Source organism: Athene cunicularia (assembly GCF_003259725.1).
Source record: "Athene cunicularia isolate RWA chromosome 3 unlocalized genomic scaffold, athCun1 chr3_part1, whole genome shotgun sequence".
Classification (NCBI taxonomy): domain Eukaryota; kingdom Metazoa; phylum Chordata; class Aves; order Strigiformes; family Strigidae; genus Athene; species Athene cunicularia.
This window is the reverse complement of record NW_020799097.1, coordinates 69,950,300-69,967,247: the sequence shown is the minus strand read 5'-3', so window position 1 is coordinate 69,967,247 and position 16,948 is coordinate 69,950,300. Positions and strand designations below refer to the sequence as shown.

At 39.0% G+C, this 16,948-nt stretch overlaps 1 protein-coding gene across 1 annotated transcript in view; it reads left to right on the top strand.

The window, feature by feature from the left end:
* Positions 1–16,948, top strand: part of ESR1 (estrogen receptor 1) — a 162,909-nt gene that overhangs the window by 29,590 nt on the left and 116,371 nt on the right. The window contains 1 exon segment of the mRNA XM_026845948.1: positions 15,714–16,218. Coding sequence (XP_026701749.1) covers positions 15,714–16,218 — 505 coding nt within the window.

Genomic DNA, 16,948 nt, shown 5'->3' with positions numbered 1-16,948 from the left:
CCCCGGTGAATGAACTAATATGAAAAAGTAACGCTTTTGCCTCTGTTTATGGGTAAGCTATACTGGCAAATTATTGTGACTCACCTTTTGCTGTTTGTTTTATAAAAAGGGCACAAGTAGAAAGTTTATAGCTTTTTTCCCCCCAAACAGACATCTCATACACATATGTATGTATAGCTATGGGCCATTGTGCTACCACTGATGTACACATATATATATATATATATATATACACACACACATATATACACTATATATAAAAGGACATATATACACACACATACTGTACATGTATGTATGTATATATGTTTATCAATAGAAGCCCAATAGCCCATGAGATATAACTGCCAGTTGCATACACATAGTTCCTCCAGAAATCATAGGTCTCTTCTAACTACTTGGCTATCAATGCCAACCTCATGTAGTATCTTTGGTATCCTAGAGTGACCCAAATGACATGAAATGTCTACTATTTAGGCTACTGAATTGTGCTCAAAAGGACTGTTGTTAAGTGTTACGTGTAACAGATTGTTAACTCTATGGATTGTATGGTATTTTTTCATGGGCCTGAAGGAACTTCTGTAGTACCAAAACCAAGGATTACTAACTCGACTTGGTATTATACCCAGGGAAAGATATAATTTTGAAGCTTTTTCAAGAATATTTGGAAGTCAGTAAAACAAATGTATTATGGATTGGCTTAAGTATTACTCTAAACAGCTTTGATGAAGTGACCCATGCAGGCTGGCTCTTCTCACTCATTTTGTCAGACTTCTTATCAGTACGAGTCACTGAAGTAACAACGCCAAAAAATGTGTAGATTCAGAAGTCTACCCATAATATTCACCCAAGTCTCTCAGAATCTCAGTTCTCTGAGCCTTTCCTCATATGTAGGCTTCCAAGACCTTTGTGGTCCTTCTCTGGACTCTCTTCAGCCTGTCCACATCTCTTTTTGTATAGTGGGGACTAAAACCAAACACAGTATTCCAGGTGTGGCCTGACAAGTGCTGAGTAGAGTGGGATGATGACTTCTTTATCTCTGCTGGAGATGCCCTTGTTGATGCAACCCAGTATCCTGTTGGCTTCCTTTGCTGCTGAGCACAGTGTTCCCTCATACTGACCTTGTTGTCCACCAGGACCCCCGAGTACCTTTCCACAGAGCTGCTCCCCAGACAGGTAGATCCTAGCCAGTGCTACACTCCTGGATTGTGTTTTCCCAGGTGTAAGACCTTACACTTGTCCTTGTTGAACAAGATTTTTGTTAGCCCACTCTTCCAGACTATCCAGGTCTTCCTGCAAGGTGGCTCTCCCTTCCGAAGTGTTCACTTCCCCACTCAGTATCATCAACAAACTTCATCAGGGCACACTGCATCCTATCATTCAGATATTTTATGAAGATATGAAACAGCATTGGGCCCAAAACTGATCCCTGGGGAACCCCACTTGTGATAGGTTTCCAGTTTGAAAAAGAGATATTTACCACTACCCTCTGGGTGCAGCCTGTCAGCCAGTTCCCCACCTGCCACACAGATCACTTGTCTGGACTGTAACACGTCAGTTTCTCTGGGAGGAGGCTGTAGGGAACTGTATCGATAGCATTGGAGAAATCCAGGTAGACAATGTCCACTGCTCAACCCACATCAACTGATCAGGTAATAGAAGGTGGTCAGGTTTGTTAAGCATGATTTGCCCTTGGTGAATCTGTGCTGACTTTTCCCAGTCAAGTGCTCCATTTGACTTGTGATAGCCCCTAGGAGGATTCATTCCATAACTTTTCCAGGGATTGAAGTATGGCTGATGGGCCTATAATTTCCTGGATCCTCCTTTAAGCCTTTCTTGTAGATGGGCATGACATTAGCCTTCTTCCAGTCTGCTGGGACATCCCCCAGTCTCCATGATTTCTCAAAGATATGGAAAGTGGCCCTGTAATGAGATCAGCCTGTCGAGTGGAGAACATCAGGGTCCATTGATTTTTATGGGTCAAGCTCCTCTAATAGTTTGCATACCAACTCGTCCTTCACTGATGGTGGGTCTGTGTTTGCATTGACCTAGATTTTTGTTCCCAAGGCCTGGGGCCAGCAGTTCTGATAAGGACAGAGATGAAGAAATTGTTGAGAACCTCTGCCTTTTCAGCGTTATTGGTGACTAATTCACCTCTCCCGTTTAACAGTGGGCCAATATCTTCCTTGTTTCTGTTTGTTGTTTACATACCGAAAGAACCCTTTCTTGTAGTTTTTGACACCTCTGACCAATTTCAATTCAAGCTGAGCTTTTGCTTTTCTAACCGCATCTCTGTATGCCCTGGCAGTGCCCTTGAGTTCTTAATGGGTGTTCATCTGCTTTTCCATCTCTGGTATACTTCTATTTTAGTTTTGGGCAGACTCAGAAGCTCACAGTTAAGCCAAGGGGGTCTCTTGCTCCTCCTACTTCCATTACCTTTAAAGAGGATGATCTAGTTTTGTGCTTCCAGGAGAGCATTCTTGAAAAACTCCCAGCACTTACTAGTTCCTTTATTCTCCATGGCAGCTTCCAGTGGAATCCCTCCCAACTGAACTCTGCGTGGGCTGGGGTTTGCTCTTCTAAAATCTAAACCCTTTGTCTTAATACTAACCTTCGACATGCTCAGCAGGATCCCAAACCACAATATTGTGATCACTCAGCCAAAGTTATCACTGAGATATTACAAAGCAGATTTTCTTGGTTTGTGAGCAGCAAGTCCAGCAGTGCTTCATTCTTAGTTGGCATGTCTAACATTTGTATGAGGAAGCAGTCCTCTACACATTCCAGGAACTTGATGGATGATGTGTGAGCTGCTGTATTGTTCTTTCAAAAAATGTCTGGGTAGTTGAAGTCACCCGTAAGAACTAGGTTCTGTTGATCCAGAGCTTGCTTAAGTGACGCAAATATTGTTTAATTGTCCTTGTCATCTTGGTTTGGAGGTCAGTAGTAGATGCCTACTGTAAGATTCCCCCTTGAAGATGACCCCTCTGATCTTAGCCCAGAGGTGTTCAATAGGGCTTCCAGAATTGCTGTAGTTGACTTCTACACATTCAAGGTTCTCCTTAACATAGAGTGCAACACCTCCACCTTTTCTTCCCTACTTGTCTTTACAAAACACCCTATAGCTGTCCATTGTGATCCTCCAGTCATGTGAGTTGTCCCACCATGTTTCAGTTATTCCTATGATATCATAGCTTTCTGACTGGGTGTGGAGTTCCAGTTCTTTCTGTTCGTTCCCCAGGCTGTGTGCAGTGTTATCCATTCACATCTTGGGAGGCAGCTAAGGAACATTTGTCGCTGTTCTGATGGGCTTGGCTTGTTCCCCAGCTGATTGAAATGGTGTAAACATTGCCACCTTGGACCCCACTCCCTGAGTTCTACAGTTTAAAGCCCACCTCACCAAGTTGGCCAGCCTCCTGACAGATTTCCTTGCCCCTTCTAGGCAGGTAGATCCTGTCCCTCTCTAAACAGGTTATAGTCATTGAAGAATGTCCCATTGTCATAAAAAACAAAGCCCTCATGACAGCACTAGCCATGAAGATAGAAGTTGATTTGCATTATATGTCTATTTTGGGCTGCACCCTTTCCTCTAATTGGTAAAGTGGAAGAAAAGATAACTTGGGCACCAGTACTTTTCACTTGTACCCCCAGGGCTTGGCAGTCTTCCTTGATCTGCCCAGACTCTGGCTAGTGGTGTCATTTGTACCCACATGAGAGTGGCAATGTAACCTGTGCTCTTGAAAAGTTGTGGCACTGTGACAAAAATACGGAACTGTGTATTTCACACCCCCTTAGGAGTAGGAAACCTATTGCTCTGATGGGTTTCTGAACTTATAGGAAGTCTGTATTGCAAAAGAACCATTGCATTAAATTATTGACTGCTCTGTTTCAGGAAGACCTCCACCTTGTTGCACAAAACAATGAAAATGGTGGAAGAACAAATAAATGCTGAAATAATAAATAACTTTGATCCTTTTTTTTTTTTTTTTTAATTCTGTTGGCACCCTGTTACTTCCTTTGATCTTCCCTGCCTTAAACAAGCTAATATTGGCCAAAAGAGTGCAACTGTTACTGAATCACTAAGGTCCTATTTGTTCCGCTTGACAGATGACAATGCATTTTTGTCTTTCTACAGGAGCATAGGTGACTTTGAAGGCTTTCACCAACTAGAGTCCTAATTTTTTTTCCTACCCTGCTTTTCCTTTTTTTCTGGATGGGTTTTGATTCTTATCCCCTTGAGACAGTGTATTGCAGATGATTGAGATACATTTTCTGTTCGATGCTGGTTAGACAACACTGAAGTTCTGTGATTTTGTTGTTGCTCATGATTGTTCTGGCAAGAACTGAAGTCTGCAGCAGCTGTAACATATATCAGTGCTTCCGCTACATTATGGCTAGTTTGTGAGTGTCCTTGCAATTACCTACTTTGTATCTTCCTGGTTTCTTGAATGATTGCTGTTGGTGCTAATTCTTTAGTTCTGTAGAGCTTTCCTGTATTTGCACTTGTTGAATTCCTTGATAGCTTGGTCAAAAGATTTTATATTTAGAGTTTAGAAAATGGACTTCAGTTTTATTAAACAATGCAACCTCATAATGGAAGCAGGAGATACAACATCAGGTCTATTTGAATTTTGTGAAGAAATGGAGAAACTTTCTTTAAGGTGTTATTTTCAGTCACTAGTATAAGCCTGGATATTTAAGTCTGGTCTACTGAGTAAATATTCTTTGTTCTAAGTACTTAGCACAACAAGAACTTAATTTCTGATGGTGATCTTAGGTGCTCCTGAGAACAATCAACAATCATTATAGAACTGAGTGTTTCTCATTGCTTTTTGGTTCAGATTCCACTGGCCATGCCTGGAGGCCTGTTAAGTCAGTTTTAAAATTGGACTTGTTCTTTGGAGTAAGGAGTATACATTATATCACAGAAACAGAATTTTGGAAAGCTTGCAAGTTATTCCCAAAGAATGAGATATAACCTCTGTGGATGTTAATTTTGGACTTCTCTGATGGTTGGAGATGTGTGTGTGAGGATCAGAGACTTAGGCCCTGATCCAGGAAAGCACTTAAACTAATTTTTAACTTAGCTCATCATGATCAGTTCCATTGAAGACAGTGACTGATTCATATTATCATAGAAGAAATATAGCACAACCTTATTTAGGACTATATATTTAATACAGTCTCTATTACTTTTTTTTTTTTCAAATAAAAAATGTAAACGTATCAGAGAACATCTTATAAGGAATCATTTCAAGATCTTCCTGGTCCTGCATGATTTCGCAATAACTGTAGTGGAAGGAGCTGCTAATTAGCTCCAAAACATCTTTTAATACAGATGGTACATTTCTGCAACTTAAATCTTCTGAGATTCTTCTACTAATATTTTCTGAGCGAACTCCTATTGAGATTTCTCTTCTACAAGGGCTGAATTCTTGTTAGAATTAAGAAGTATTTTCTTAACTGGTGACTGAGAACTTTAAAGTACACGTGAGAACAGAAGATAGATCTCCCAGTCACAAAGGCCTGATGGATTGTTCGCTCACATCTTTCCCTACAGCATCCACCATGCTTTTTCTATCTAGAATATTCAGAAATTTGCTGTTTCAATTGGGGTCTGCACAGGATGACTGCAGCCAGTACCTTCCCTGCTGGACATTATAATTTATAACGAACATTTGCTGTCTGACCGTGCTTTTCTATAGCATGTGCCAGATGAATGACTAGTGGCAGCAATGAGCCACTCGGATGTGGCTGTAGTTGTTGCTGAGCCGGTGGGGGCAATAACAAGCCAGTTCTTTACATCAAAGTGAGAGTACAGGAGAATGTGTAGAATGCTGATTAGTTCAACAACTGTTACCCCTTGTGGACTTTTCCTTTTGGACTTGAGATTTGTGAGAATAGGCCCAGAGGTAAATTGACACACCTTCCTTGTGTGGCACTGCAGCAGTCCAGTGGCTCTGTGATAATCTCTAATTGGATAGAGAGTAGCTAAGGTATACAAGAGGACTTGATTTGCTGGCTGCAGTTTATTCACAGGTACATGTTGGCATGCTTGTAATAGCAGAGAAGATTGATTTATGGTGATTAGTGAAATAACTAAGGCAAATCTAATTCTCTGAAGATACCTAGAAAATGAGGGACTTGTGCTACCAGTAGCTGGTAGATAAGAATGGGATGCTGAAGCACCAAGACTTTTCCAAGCCATTTGGGTGAAGAGTTATCTTGGCCTCATGATCACAGTGAGTATAACTTCTCAAGGTTATAGAATTAGCCTCACCACAAGGACCTTTCAATTGGAGGATCATCTTCAGGGAAGGAAATGTGAATGTGGAGGTATTAAAACCAGATGTAGTATATTTGAATACCATTACTGGAGAGAAATAGAGTGAAGAAACTAGGTCATGCCATAAGATTGATTCTACGCTGTCTTCTGGTTTGGAGTGAGGCTCTACCTTGTAACACTTGGACACTGGTCACTTTATATGTCCCTGCATCATGTGTATGTATGGAAGAACAGTTAGAGTGAACTAGACAGAGGAGGGCAGTCATCTTCATCAAAAGAGGCAGCTGGGTTTTTTTTGTGGAGCCACAAAAGATGGCTGACTACTTTTCACTTCAGTCTTGGTGGGTGTTCAAACATATGGGTGCCATTGACTACTGAGAACATGTAGGTCCATTACTGGGGCAATGGGCAACAAAGATATTTTGGATAAGGACTGGAGCAGTTTACAGAAATGCTAAGAAGGTACACTAAGGCCAATGGGTATTTTTTTTTTCCTTCCTAACTCAGGTTATGATAGAGAACTGAGACTCTAATACATTGATTGGGCCAGTGAGTAGATGAATTGAGGGGAAGGTTGAATTTGTCCATGGAGCTTCCTTAATTACTATCTCATTTAGGGAAAATAGAAGACCAGTTAAAAAAGGCAGATGTCTTGATGAAAGAGCACCAGAAGGGTTGAAATTATAAAACAGAATCTTGAAAACAGGCGACTGTGAAGAATGGGGGAATAGACCATCATCAAAGTAACTAATGTCTTCTGAGTATTTTGTTGCAGATCTGTGTATTAGATGCATAGAATCATAGAATAAATTGGAAGGGATGTCAGATTGTCATACAGTCCAAACCCCTGCTGAAATAAGGTATTTTTAGATCAAGTTGTTCATGTAGATCATTTAGATCAGTTTGTTCACCTGAGTCTTGAACTCAAAATTGAGTCTCATCCTCAAAGGACAGGCAGTTCCCAGCATCTCTGGACAGCCTTTTCCAGTATTTGACTGCTCTCATGTTAAACATTTGTACTTAACATCTAATTGGAATTTCCTATAGTCCAACTTGTGTCCTGTTGCCTCATGGACTGTTGCTATGCACCTCCAAGAAGAGTCTGGCTCTGTATTTTCTATATTCTCTGATCAGATGGTTGTAGATAGCAGTGAGGTCTCCCTGAGTCTTTTTTCCTATCTAAGTAGGCTGTCCTACTTGGGAAGTATATCCTGATCAGCTTGGGGCCTCTGGTCTTACTTCTTGTACTGGGAGACCCAAAAGGGAGTAAGGATAACAGGAAGTCTCACATTGATAGGTCTAATTTGAGGTCTCCTCTTTAAGTGTGGAGATTATAAAATGGCCAGGCTCTTGTGTTTCTCTTTAGTTCTTCAGCTGTTAGCAAATATGTCTTTTGAAAAAATAGAGGTGGACCTGCTTTAGTTATCAGTTGCAGTGTAACTTGAAACTACATCAAGAGATATGAAAAAAGTAGTCTTATTAGTGCAGTATTTGAGAGGAGAGAGCTGAGACAGTTTATCTGAGAACATCATCATGAATATTTTTCATGCCCATGGATGCACTTGCACAAGAGCACTTGCATGCACGTATTTAAACCTGAGGTCTGAGAGGCCCTTGTTGCTCAGTACACAGTCAAGCATTCTGCAGGAAAATGAGCCTTGAGAAATAATTCTGTGAGGCCAATTAATTATGAAATATGACTGGTTAGCAAATGGAGCTGACATCGCTAGACAAACCTGATGAAACAATGGAACACCCTGGGGGAAGGGGTGGGGGCAAAGTCAGGGAGAAGAAAAATATTTATGTGTGTTCCAGATGGTCTGCCATTCTTCCATGTCAAAAAGATGGGGGTTTTGATAATCCTAATACCTGAAGGATGTTTTTTCCACATAGATTCCTACTAATGTTCAAATCGGGCTGTGTAGTTCAACAGAGGTACAACTTATCTTTTAAGTGATCTGAAGAACTGTGTTATACTATATGTGTTATACTAATGGTGCTTCATCAATTTACAAATTCAGTCTTCTGTAGGGATGTCGTACTGGGGTGTGTGCAAGTTAGTTTGAAATCACCCCAGGGTACTTCAAGATTAAACTAAATAAAGACTTTACAAATGTGGAATACAGGTGTATCGGTTACAAATCTATAATGGTATCTGAGAGGCTTCTTCGTGCTGTCTTCTAGTTAAGATGCATGCTTAACCCATGCCTCAAGGGTCAGTACTTGTGCAAAATTTATGCTGTCAGGTTGGGGAAGTATGCTTGATTTTCTAAGCAACCTTTTTTAGGGGTTTCCTAAGGGTTCATTTAGATATAAATCTCTCCCTCTACCCACACCATTGCTACATCTCTCCTACAAGATAGCCTGGTCCTTGATTTAAGGAGATTTTCAGCACTAGTTTCCTCATGCTGTCCTCTGGCAACTAGAAATAAGTTGTACAACAATTGTCTTACCTGGCTGTGACTGAAATTTTGTGTTTGGCTTTCACGCCTCAAATCTCATAAACAAAACCAGTCAGTTTTCTTAATATCTCCACATAGATGGGGTTAGGTACGTGTTTCATTTCTGACTGGTTTTGGAAGCGCAAACATGGTAGGTAATATGTGATAAGTTTGAAGATGCTTTACCCTTAAACTAATCTCAATAGATACAAAGCTGTCTTCTGAAGACTTTCAAAGTTTTCCTGCTAGGCTGTTTTCGGAACAGTAACTCATGATGATCAGTCACTCCTTTCAATTTGTCTTTGATACTAGCAGAACAAATGAATATGAACAGAACATGGGATTCTAAGCTCCAGTTTTGCATTTCAGAGCTCATTTTTGGTTTTAGATGAAGCTAGATCCATGAGACATGGTCTGTTAAGATCTTGTGTTTGTGAGTAAGCAGGGAATGTTGCTTAATGTTAAATCGTAGTATTGCTTTTCTACCAAGGAACATCTTTGTTCACAAGTAGTTAACATTTTGTGTAGGAATACAGAGAAATGTCTTGTTTTCTTCTGTTTTTATGCCTCTGTGAAAACATCTGCTAACCCTTTGAAAATCAGTGTTTGCTAATATCTCTTGAGTTTGTCCAGAGTACTCAGGTATGTTGGCCCATTTTATGTATGTAGTAAGTAATTTATTCTGTATGAGTTGGGCACAATTATTTAGTCTTATCTTCTCTCATCTTTCTTAGGTACAAAAAACTGAAGAAATGCACAAGCTAGTTATATTACAGCATGTTGTCCTCTCTTTAGGAAAGGGTGCATTTCTACATGTTGGTTTCTAATGGCGAATAGATGGTGCCCCATTTTGGTGTCAGAAAATTCCGTCTGTACATCTGGATACTGAAATATTATAACTGACGCAGTAATCTGAATCTAAGACCAGGCTCTTAATCTGCCTGAGAAGAGTAATGAAAGTGGAAAACTTTCTGTATCTATACTAGTCTGGATGGTAGCATGTCATCCACTCTTTTGGGAAGTTTTGTGCCCCATCTACTCGGGACTAGGATCTGAGTGAGGAGAGATCAGGCTCAGTCAGGAGAGAGCTTTTAGAAATCTTAATTCTTAAAAACTTGTGATTTTCAAGCATTTAAAAATTGGCCAAATGTGGATGGTGTTTCAGAGGAATAGCAAAAGGCAGTTTTGTGACACACAGTTTCAGCTCCCTGCCAGATTCAAAGTTCCTGCTCCAAACCCTTCATTTGCTACAGCAAAAAGTGTTTCTTGTTTCAAAAAAGGGTTTCTAGACATCTTTAAGGAGGGAAAAGCAAAAAAAAATTCTTTCCAGTTGGCTTAGATAGTTCCAAATTATTGTCTCTGAGCTCATCACTGACATGTAAAATTTCCACCTAAATGGCTAAAATCTGATAGAGTCACAAATAGCTGTAAACAGTCTTAAAATTTAAAGCATCAGAATACTTTACCAAAAATCTATGCTGACATCCCAGCCTAATTTTTCTCGATTACACAGATAATTTCAAAGTATGTAATAGATCTTTCCATACAAAGTAGAGGTAAAACAGAAGGTATATTTAAATGTAAATTAATAAACATATGTGTGGAATAATTGTATTGCACAGTTCCCTGTTTGGAATAAGAGCTATCTTGAGTAAATGTTCTCAAATTCTCTACTTACATTTGATAGCATAAGTTCCCCTTTTAACAGTAAAATAAACCTAAACCATAAATTTCAAATTAAAAATCATTTATCCAGCCTTTTGATGCCATGGCTGGTTTTGATAAGTTAATTGGGGTAGAGGGGGATAAAAAGAAGTATACATCTTTGTATCAATTTATAAAACTTCAGATGTTAAAACCTCTCAGTAACAGGGTGAAATACTTATCTCTGCTAAGAGCCTAAGGAATTTTTAAGTATATCTCTTGCTTTGCCTAGTGATATCAAGGACTTTTTTTTTTTTTCTTTTTTTTTCCAGAGAAGTTTTATAAAGCAGTGGGGTAGATGGTGCTGTTCTCCAGCTGTCTATCTTGAGGAGTTTCCTCACTGGACTAAACACAACATAATTTCTCTGTAATGTTACAGTGGAATCTTGGAAAAACATAATGTTCCTCCTGCTATGTGCAATAGATTCTTCTTTAATTGCAGCAGCTAAAAAAACCCCTTCTATCTTTATAGCTGTGGAACCAAAGCGACGAAGTTTATGGTCTCTCACTGTCAGCAGGTTTATGGAAAATTTATAGTATATGTTCTAAGTTCCGAGTTTACCATTTTTTGTTCCGAGTTTACCATTTGTGCTGAAGCAAGCCCATTATAGGATTAAGAGTTTTGCTATCTGTAAAGATTCCTATATTTTGAACAGTCTTGGTGTAGTGTCTTTACTATTATATCCTTTTCCCTCAAACTGCTGTTTTATCTTGTTCAGAATCAAGAATCTGTTCAGGCTGTTTCTTCCTCCTTTTTTTTTTTTTTTTTTCCCCTATAAACTGAATTTATTCTATTACCACTCCCTGACTGGCTTTCAGGACTTTTAGAAAATTGCTGATGTCACTGGAAATTCCCAAACCCTCTTTTGTTTTTTATATAAATTAGAGTAAGAGTTTCTATAGTATTTGTTATCTATCCTTTCCCTTTTTCTGTTTCTGAGTCCATTTTGCTGGTGCCACATTATTTGCAGTCAGTGGAAGGAGGCTACTTCTCTCACTTTTTTTTTTTTTTTTTTTTTTTTTTTTTTTTTTTTTTAAGCTATGTTCTAGTTTTGAAGTGAAAATATGTTCATGTTGTCTGTTATGGTAAGAATCCTGAATTTGATTCAACACCCTCCTGTTTGTCCATTTGAGCCAAACTGCTAGCTTAATCTGATCACTCTAGTCATTTGTCGACAAAAAAAAGAAAAAAAAACCTAGCACCAAACTGTTCATCATGGATCAAAATGAGCAGAATTTGATTTTAGAAACATATTAAAATATTCTTCAGCTGTAAAGGATGCTAATTTAACCACAGAGCCACAGAAATGTGATTTACTTTTACTGTTACTACTTTGGTATTTTATTAGTGTAATTCAGAGTAAATTCCTTAATCTGGAAAATATGAGTTGAGCACTGGAACTCTGGCATATCTAGAAAAGGAAAATATAAAGGTTGACGTTTTATAAGGAGGAATGCAGGATTTAATCATTCATTTCCATTCATTTAATCAATTAATTTCTCATTTCCATGACAAGGATAGTGTCCAAATCCTCTGTGTTTCGGAAACTAATCTCTTGACTCAATCTCACTAAAAATCACTGTGTCTGAAGAAGCAATTTCTGCTTTGACCTTCCTTGCCAACATGTCTGTAGTGCTTTTCAGTCACAGTGGGCTGTCCTCTCCTGTTTCTTCAGTATTCATCAATTGCTGTTCTCTTTTTCAAACTTCCTGTTTCTCTCCCGTTTTAACATACGCATGCGTTCATAAATCTGGATGGATCAAAGCCAGCATTGATTTTATTTGTATATTCCCAAACTTCAGCAAAAAAAACAATCTATACATGATATATATTTGCCCAATTTTCAGATTTTGTAGAATTGGTTTCCCCATATTTTTTAATGGATGTATGAGGAAGACTGGGATAGATGACTTTCTCCTGTAGTATGTGCTTGGTAACTGCAGAACAATATTAGGCCTTCATTAAGCTGAGAGAAATACATAGGGCAGCTTGTGGTTGTAGTTGTATACACATTAGGGGAGAAATAACCAAATCTGAAGAGGTAGATTTCCCATTGACTAAGTATTTTTTGAGCACTTCTGCCTAGCACTGAGAATGAAGATGCTGCAGCCAATTCATGTTTTTATTTACTCTCTGTTTATTACTACATGTGACTTTTTTAAAAAATGCACAGTGAATGAGGCAAGACCTTCTGTACGGGATCTGCCTATTTTTAAAGTCATACATGAAGCAGCTTTTAACGGAACCCAATTTTTGCATAGACTTCACGTCCACTCGTAAAAGTACCAAATGTTATTGCTATATCCTGTGCACATTTCCATATTGTGCTCATAATATGTAAAACCTGATATCTAATAGATCAGAGTGATTAAGCTGGGTGCTAGAGTAAGTCCTGGCCTTTAAGCACAAATACCAGGTTTTAGAAATGTGTGTGTCATTTTTCTGGGGGGTGAGCCCACAAGCAGATGTATCTAGTGCCATCTCTAAGGCAGAGTGAATTAACAGCATGTGTTAAGTTGGAGCAAGCGAAAAATACCCTCCTCTGATAATCTGTTGCATTTCATAGCTTTTTTATATCTAAAATTCCCACATATAGTATGCAGAATCAAAAGTTCAACTTCTTCATGGGATTTGGTTTCACTAGCCCTCTGCCACACCCTTGACCTTTCTTCCTCTCTTGCTCTTCTCCCACAGAAAAAGTAAGCCAAACATTACTGGATGCTGTCACAGGGATTCCCAGCTAGCCCCTAAGATCTTGTTGGTGGCACTCACATTTTTCTTTGAGATTTGTACCAGGCTGTGTGCTGCAGGGATACCGCAGCCATCTATTGTTGAGCCCTTTTATGGGGGCAGGACTGTAACTTTCCACACTGGCTTGTGGAAAGCTGCTCATAGGGTCCTTAGCTGAAATGGTATGGAGCAGAAGTGATGGTGCTTTTACTTAACCCTACAGTGTGTTTTGATACTGTTTGCATATGATGGAAATTTTAAATATTTGTCTCCCTGAAAACACAGAACCCTCCCAAAATGATTAATCAGGTTATTAAAACTACATGTAAGGCACACAGGATGCATTCAGAAGCCAACTCTCTGTATGCACACTTATATCTTGGATCTTCTGCATAGCTATTACGCTGGAGCATTTTACTGCATGTCAATATAGTAATTCTAACATAGCATACGTGTCGGATAACGCTGTAAATAAAAATTTAAAGTCCATTTTGCAGCACACTGTAGAAGTGGGTACTTCTTACGGCAGGCAGATTCACATTAATTCTCAGATTATGCAGTTTAATATGAGATAATGCTTTCTCTATGTATTAGCGAAGCATGAAACGAGATCTATGAGTGACTGACCTTAAACTCGTAACTGCCATTCATTTCAGTCTGTGTAGCCCAGCAGACTGGCTGCTGAGAGCTATGCTTGCCTGCTGGTTTGTGAGTCTGCAGATGCATGTTCGCCCACTCTATGCAAACATGCACACTCTCTCTTTTTTTCTCTCACACTGTCTGGCATATTTTCAGAATAACTCTTCGAAGACTTTCTGAACTGCTGGGTATGATCATCTGATTATTATTTTTTTTAACTGGGAACATGTTTAGTCCAGTGTTATTTAAACAAGCTTATCTATTTGATCAAAGTCTACGATCTGAAATTTGAACAGGGTAGGTAGGGTGTCTGGGGTGGGTGAGGAAATCTATCAAGTACATATTTATGTGTGTGCTGCTATCTTAGCTGTGTGCCTGCAGAGGTACAAATTGCTTCAGAATAGTTTTGCAAATATAATTTTGGCTATTTTAGTAGAAGTTCTGAAGATATAGTATTATTACTAAAATAAGACCGTTTTTAGTAAACTTTTCTTGAAGCTATTAGTGACCTGCATATTGAGTTTTTCGGTTTCTTGGGTTTTTTGAAGGTTGTGTTGAGTAACTGTGGAGTTGTTTATAGCATAGACTTCGCTAGTATTCAGAGCATAGTAACTGGAGCCCATATATTAATGCGTTTAGGGTTGGCATTAACCTATTTCACTGACTGAACCACAGACCACATCAGTAAAGCTAGAGAGCTTGAAACAGTTTCTCGGGGTTTTCATTTAGCTGGTTCAGGAGAACTGGTTTGTGCAAAGTTAGAATTATATGGAATGAGATTGCAAGATGAAACATGCATGCCACACCTTTTCATTATGTTCTCCAGCTTCCTTTTTTTTTTTTTTTTCTAAATATAACTTTGAGAGGCATTTTAGTTTATTTTAAAGCCATTCCCATTTGATTATTTTAGATCACTTGATTTTCTAGTCTGATTTCAGAATTCAAGTTTGCTGACCTTTTGTTCACAGGATTAGGAAAAAGAATTTCCTGTATTCAATTCATGTCTCATGCCATCAAATAATTTTTCCCTAACTTTTAGGATCTTACTGTAGCAAGGTCTGAGGGATGCTTTCTTTCAGCATTTTATAGCCTAAAAAGAAGCAGAGAGAAATTTCTAGGCTAATCTAAAGCTTTTCCTTGCTTTTTAATGCTACTATTACACTGTAGTGACTTCAAGTTGTTATTACTGATGAAAGTAATAATAAAGAAGTAGCAAATAAAGAAATCTTTTATTCTACATAGATATCATATGCCCTTTGTTAGCTAGTTTTATTGACCGAGGCTCAATACACACACACACACACACACACAAAAGCACACTTGCACACACACATTCTGCTTTGCCCTGTCTGAGTTACAGCATAGTCCTACCCAGGGTCATTACAATGTACACATTACATATTTCTAGCAAACATGAAAATGAATCAAACAGGAGGAGAGATAAGCACAGATAGATTGGAGCCTGCTGAGGAAATAAAAGGCAGTAATCTGCCTGACCACTGGACTACTCTTCCTGGCTGGATTAAGTGTTCTTTCCCGTTAGTCACTGCAGAGCGCTGGCTACCCTGAATTGAAAAATTTAACAACTAGTAAGAATGAAGTAACATTTAGAGGGACAATTATTTGCTGTAACTCCAAAAGTAATTGTTTCTGAAAAGATGTTTAAACCAACGGCGGCACAAGGCAAGAGTTCCTGGCTCATGGCCAGCACCTTGTAATGCATATTAGCACAGATGAGGAGTTCCTAAAAGTTAGAGAGAGGGAGGGAGGGAGAGAGAGAATGTGCGTTTTCAGTGCTCACTCTGCTGTTGTTTGTACCCTCCTCCTTACTGAGATTAGAAGAATACCTGTGTAGTGCTGCTTTATTGTGATTTCTGCTGAGCCTCAGAATAGCTTCTGGTATTTTTTTTAGGTGAACTGCCAGCTGCCGATCTTGCTGTTGACAGTAAAAGCAGATATGTTCCTCTCTCACTGCCATTAATGCTGACCATGACCCTTCACACCAAAACCTCTGGAGTTACCCTGCTGCACCAGATTCAAGGCACCGAACTGGAGACACTGAGCAGACCTCAGCTGAAGATTCCCCTGGAAAGATCGCTCAGCGACATGTACGTGGAGAGCAACAAGACAGGAGTTTTTAACTACCCAGAAGGAGCCACTTACGATTTTGGTACTACGGCTCCAGTGTACAGCTCTACTACTCTCAGTTATGCCCCTACGTCTGAATCTTTTGGGTCCAGCAGTCTGGCAGGATTTCACTCACTGAACAATGTCCCACCAAGTCCAGTGGTGTTCTTACAAACGGCGCCCCAGCTCTCACCCTTCATCCATCATCACAGCCAGCAGGTACCCTATTACCTTGAAAATGAACAGGGCAGCTTTGGGATGAGGGAAACTGCTCCTCCAGCCTTCTACAGGTAAATGCTACAGAGAATTTTTTCTTTCTTCTTTAAGCAGATGAATTCAGAAAATTAAAATGTGGAAATCTGTATGCCCTAATATTTTCTTTCTGTGTAAAGGACCGTGTGATTTAACTGAATCTTCCACGAAACCTAGACTATAAAAAGTACCGTAGAATAAAACAGAACTGTAATTCACAGCTCACTCTGACTGTAAGCTGTAAATTTTGAAAACTGTACATAAATGAGAAACAAATTGGATAATAACTCCTTGTTTCCTGGAAAATGATGAAATCCTAATTGATTAAAGAATGGCAAACAAACTTCCTGTTCTAATATACTAGTATTACTGTCTGAAGTATACGAAAAAGACTTCCACCATCACACGTTTCTGGGTGTGAGTGGTTGTTTGTTCAGCTATTAGGTGGTAGTAAGAGTATTTTTCTCCTCTGGTTTCCTTTACAGTATGAGGAGAGAATATAGGAAGTGGTTCAGAAGCACAATATCCTTCCTAATCAAACTGTTAGAGTTGACTCAGTGACAGCATTTCAGTCAGTAACGATCTTCATGAGCTATCCTAAGAGCTGCATACAAATTAACCTTCATTTTTCATTGGAGGGTGATATGTATTCACCAAAAATCTAGCATTCTGCGTTTCAAAAATAGAAGATCTTGGGGGTTTTTGTATTTTTGTCCCTCAATAGAAGCTGTGTTGTTTTTTTTTTTTTTTTTTTTTTTTTTAAAAAAA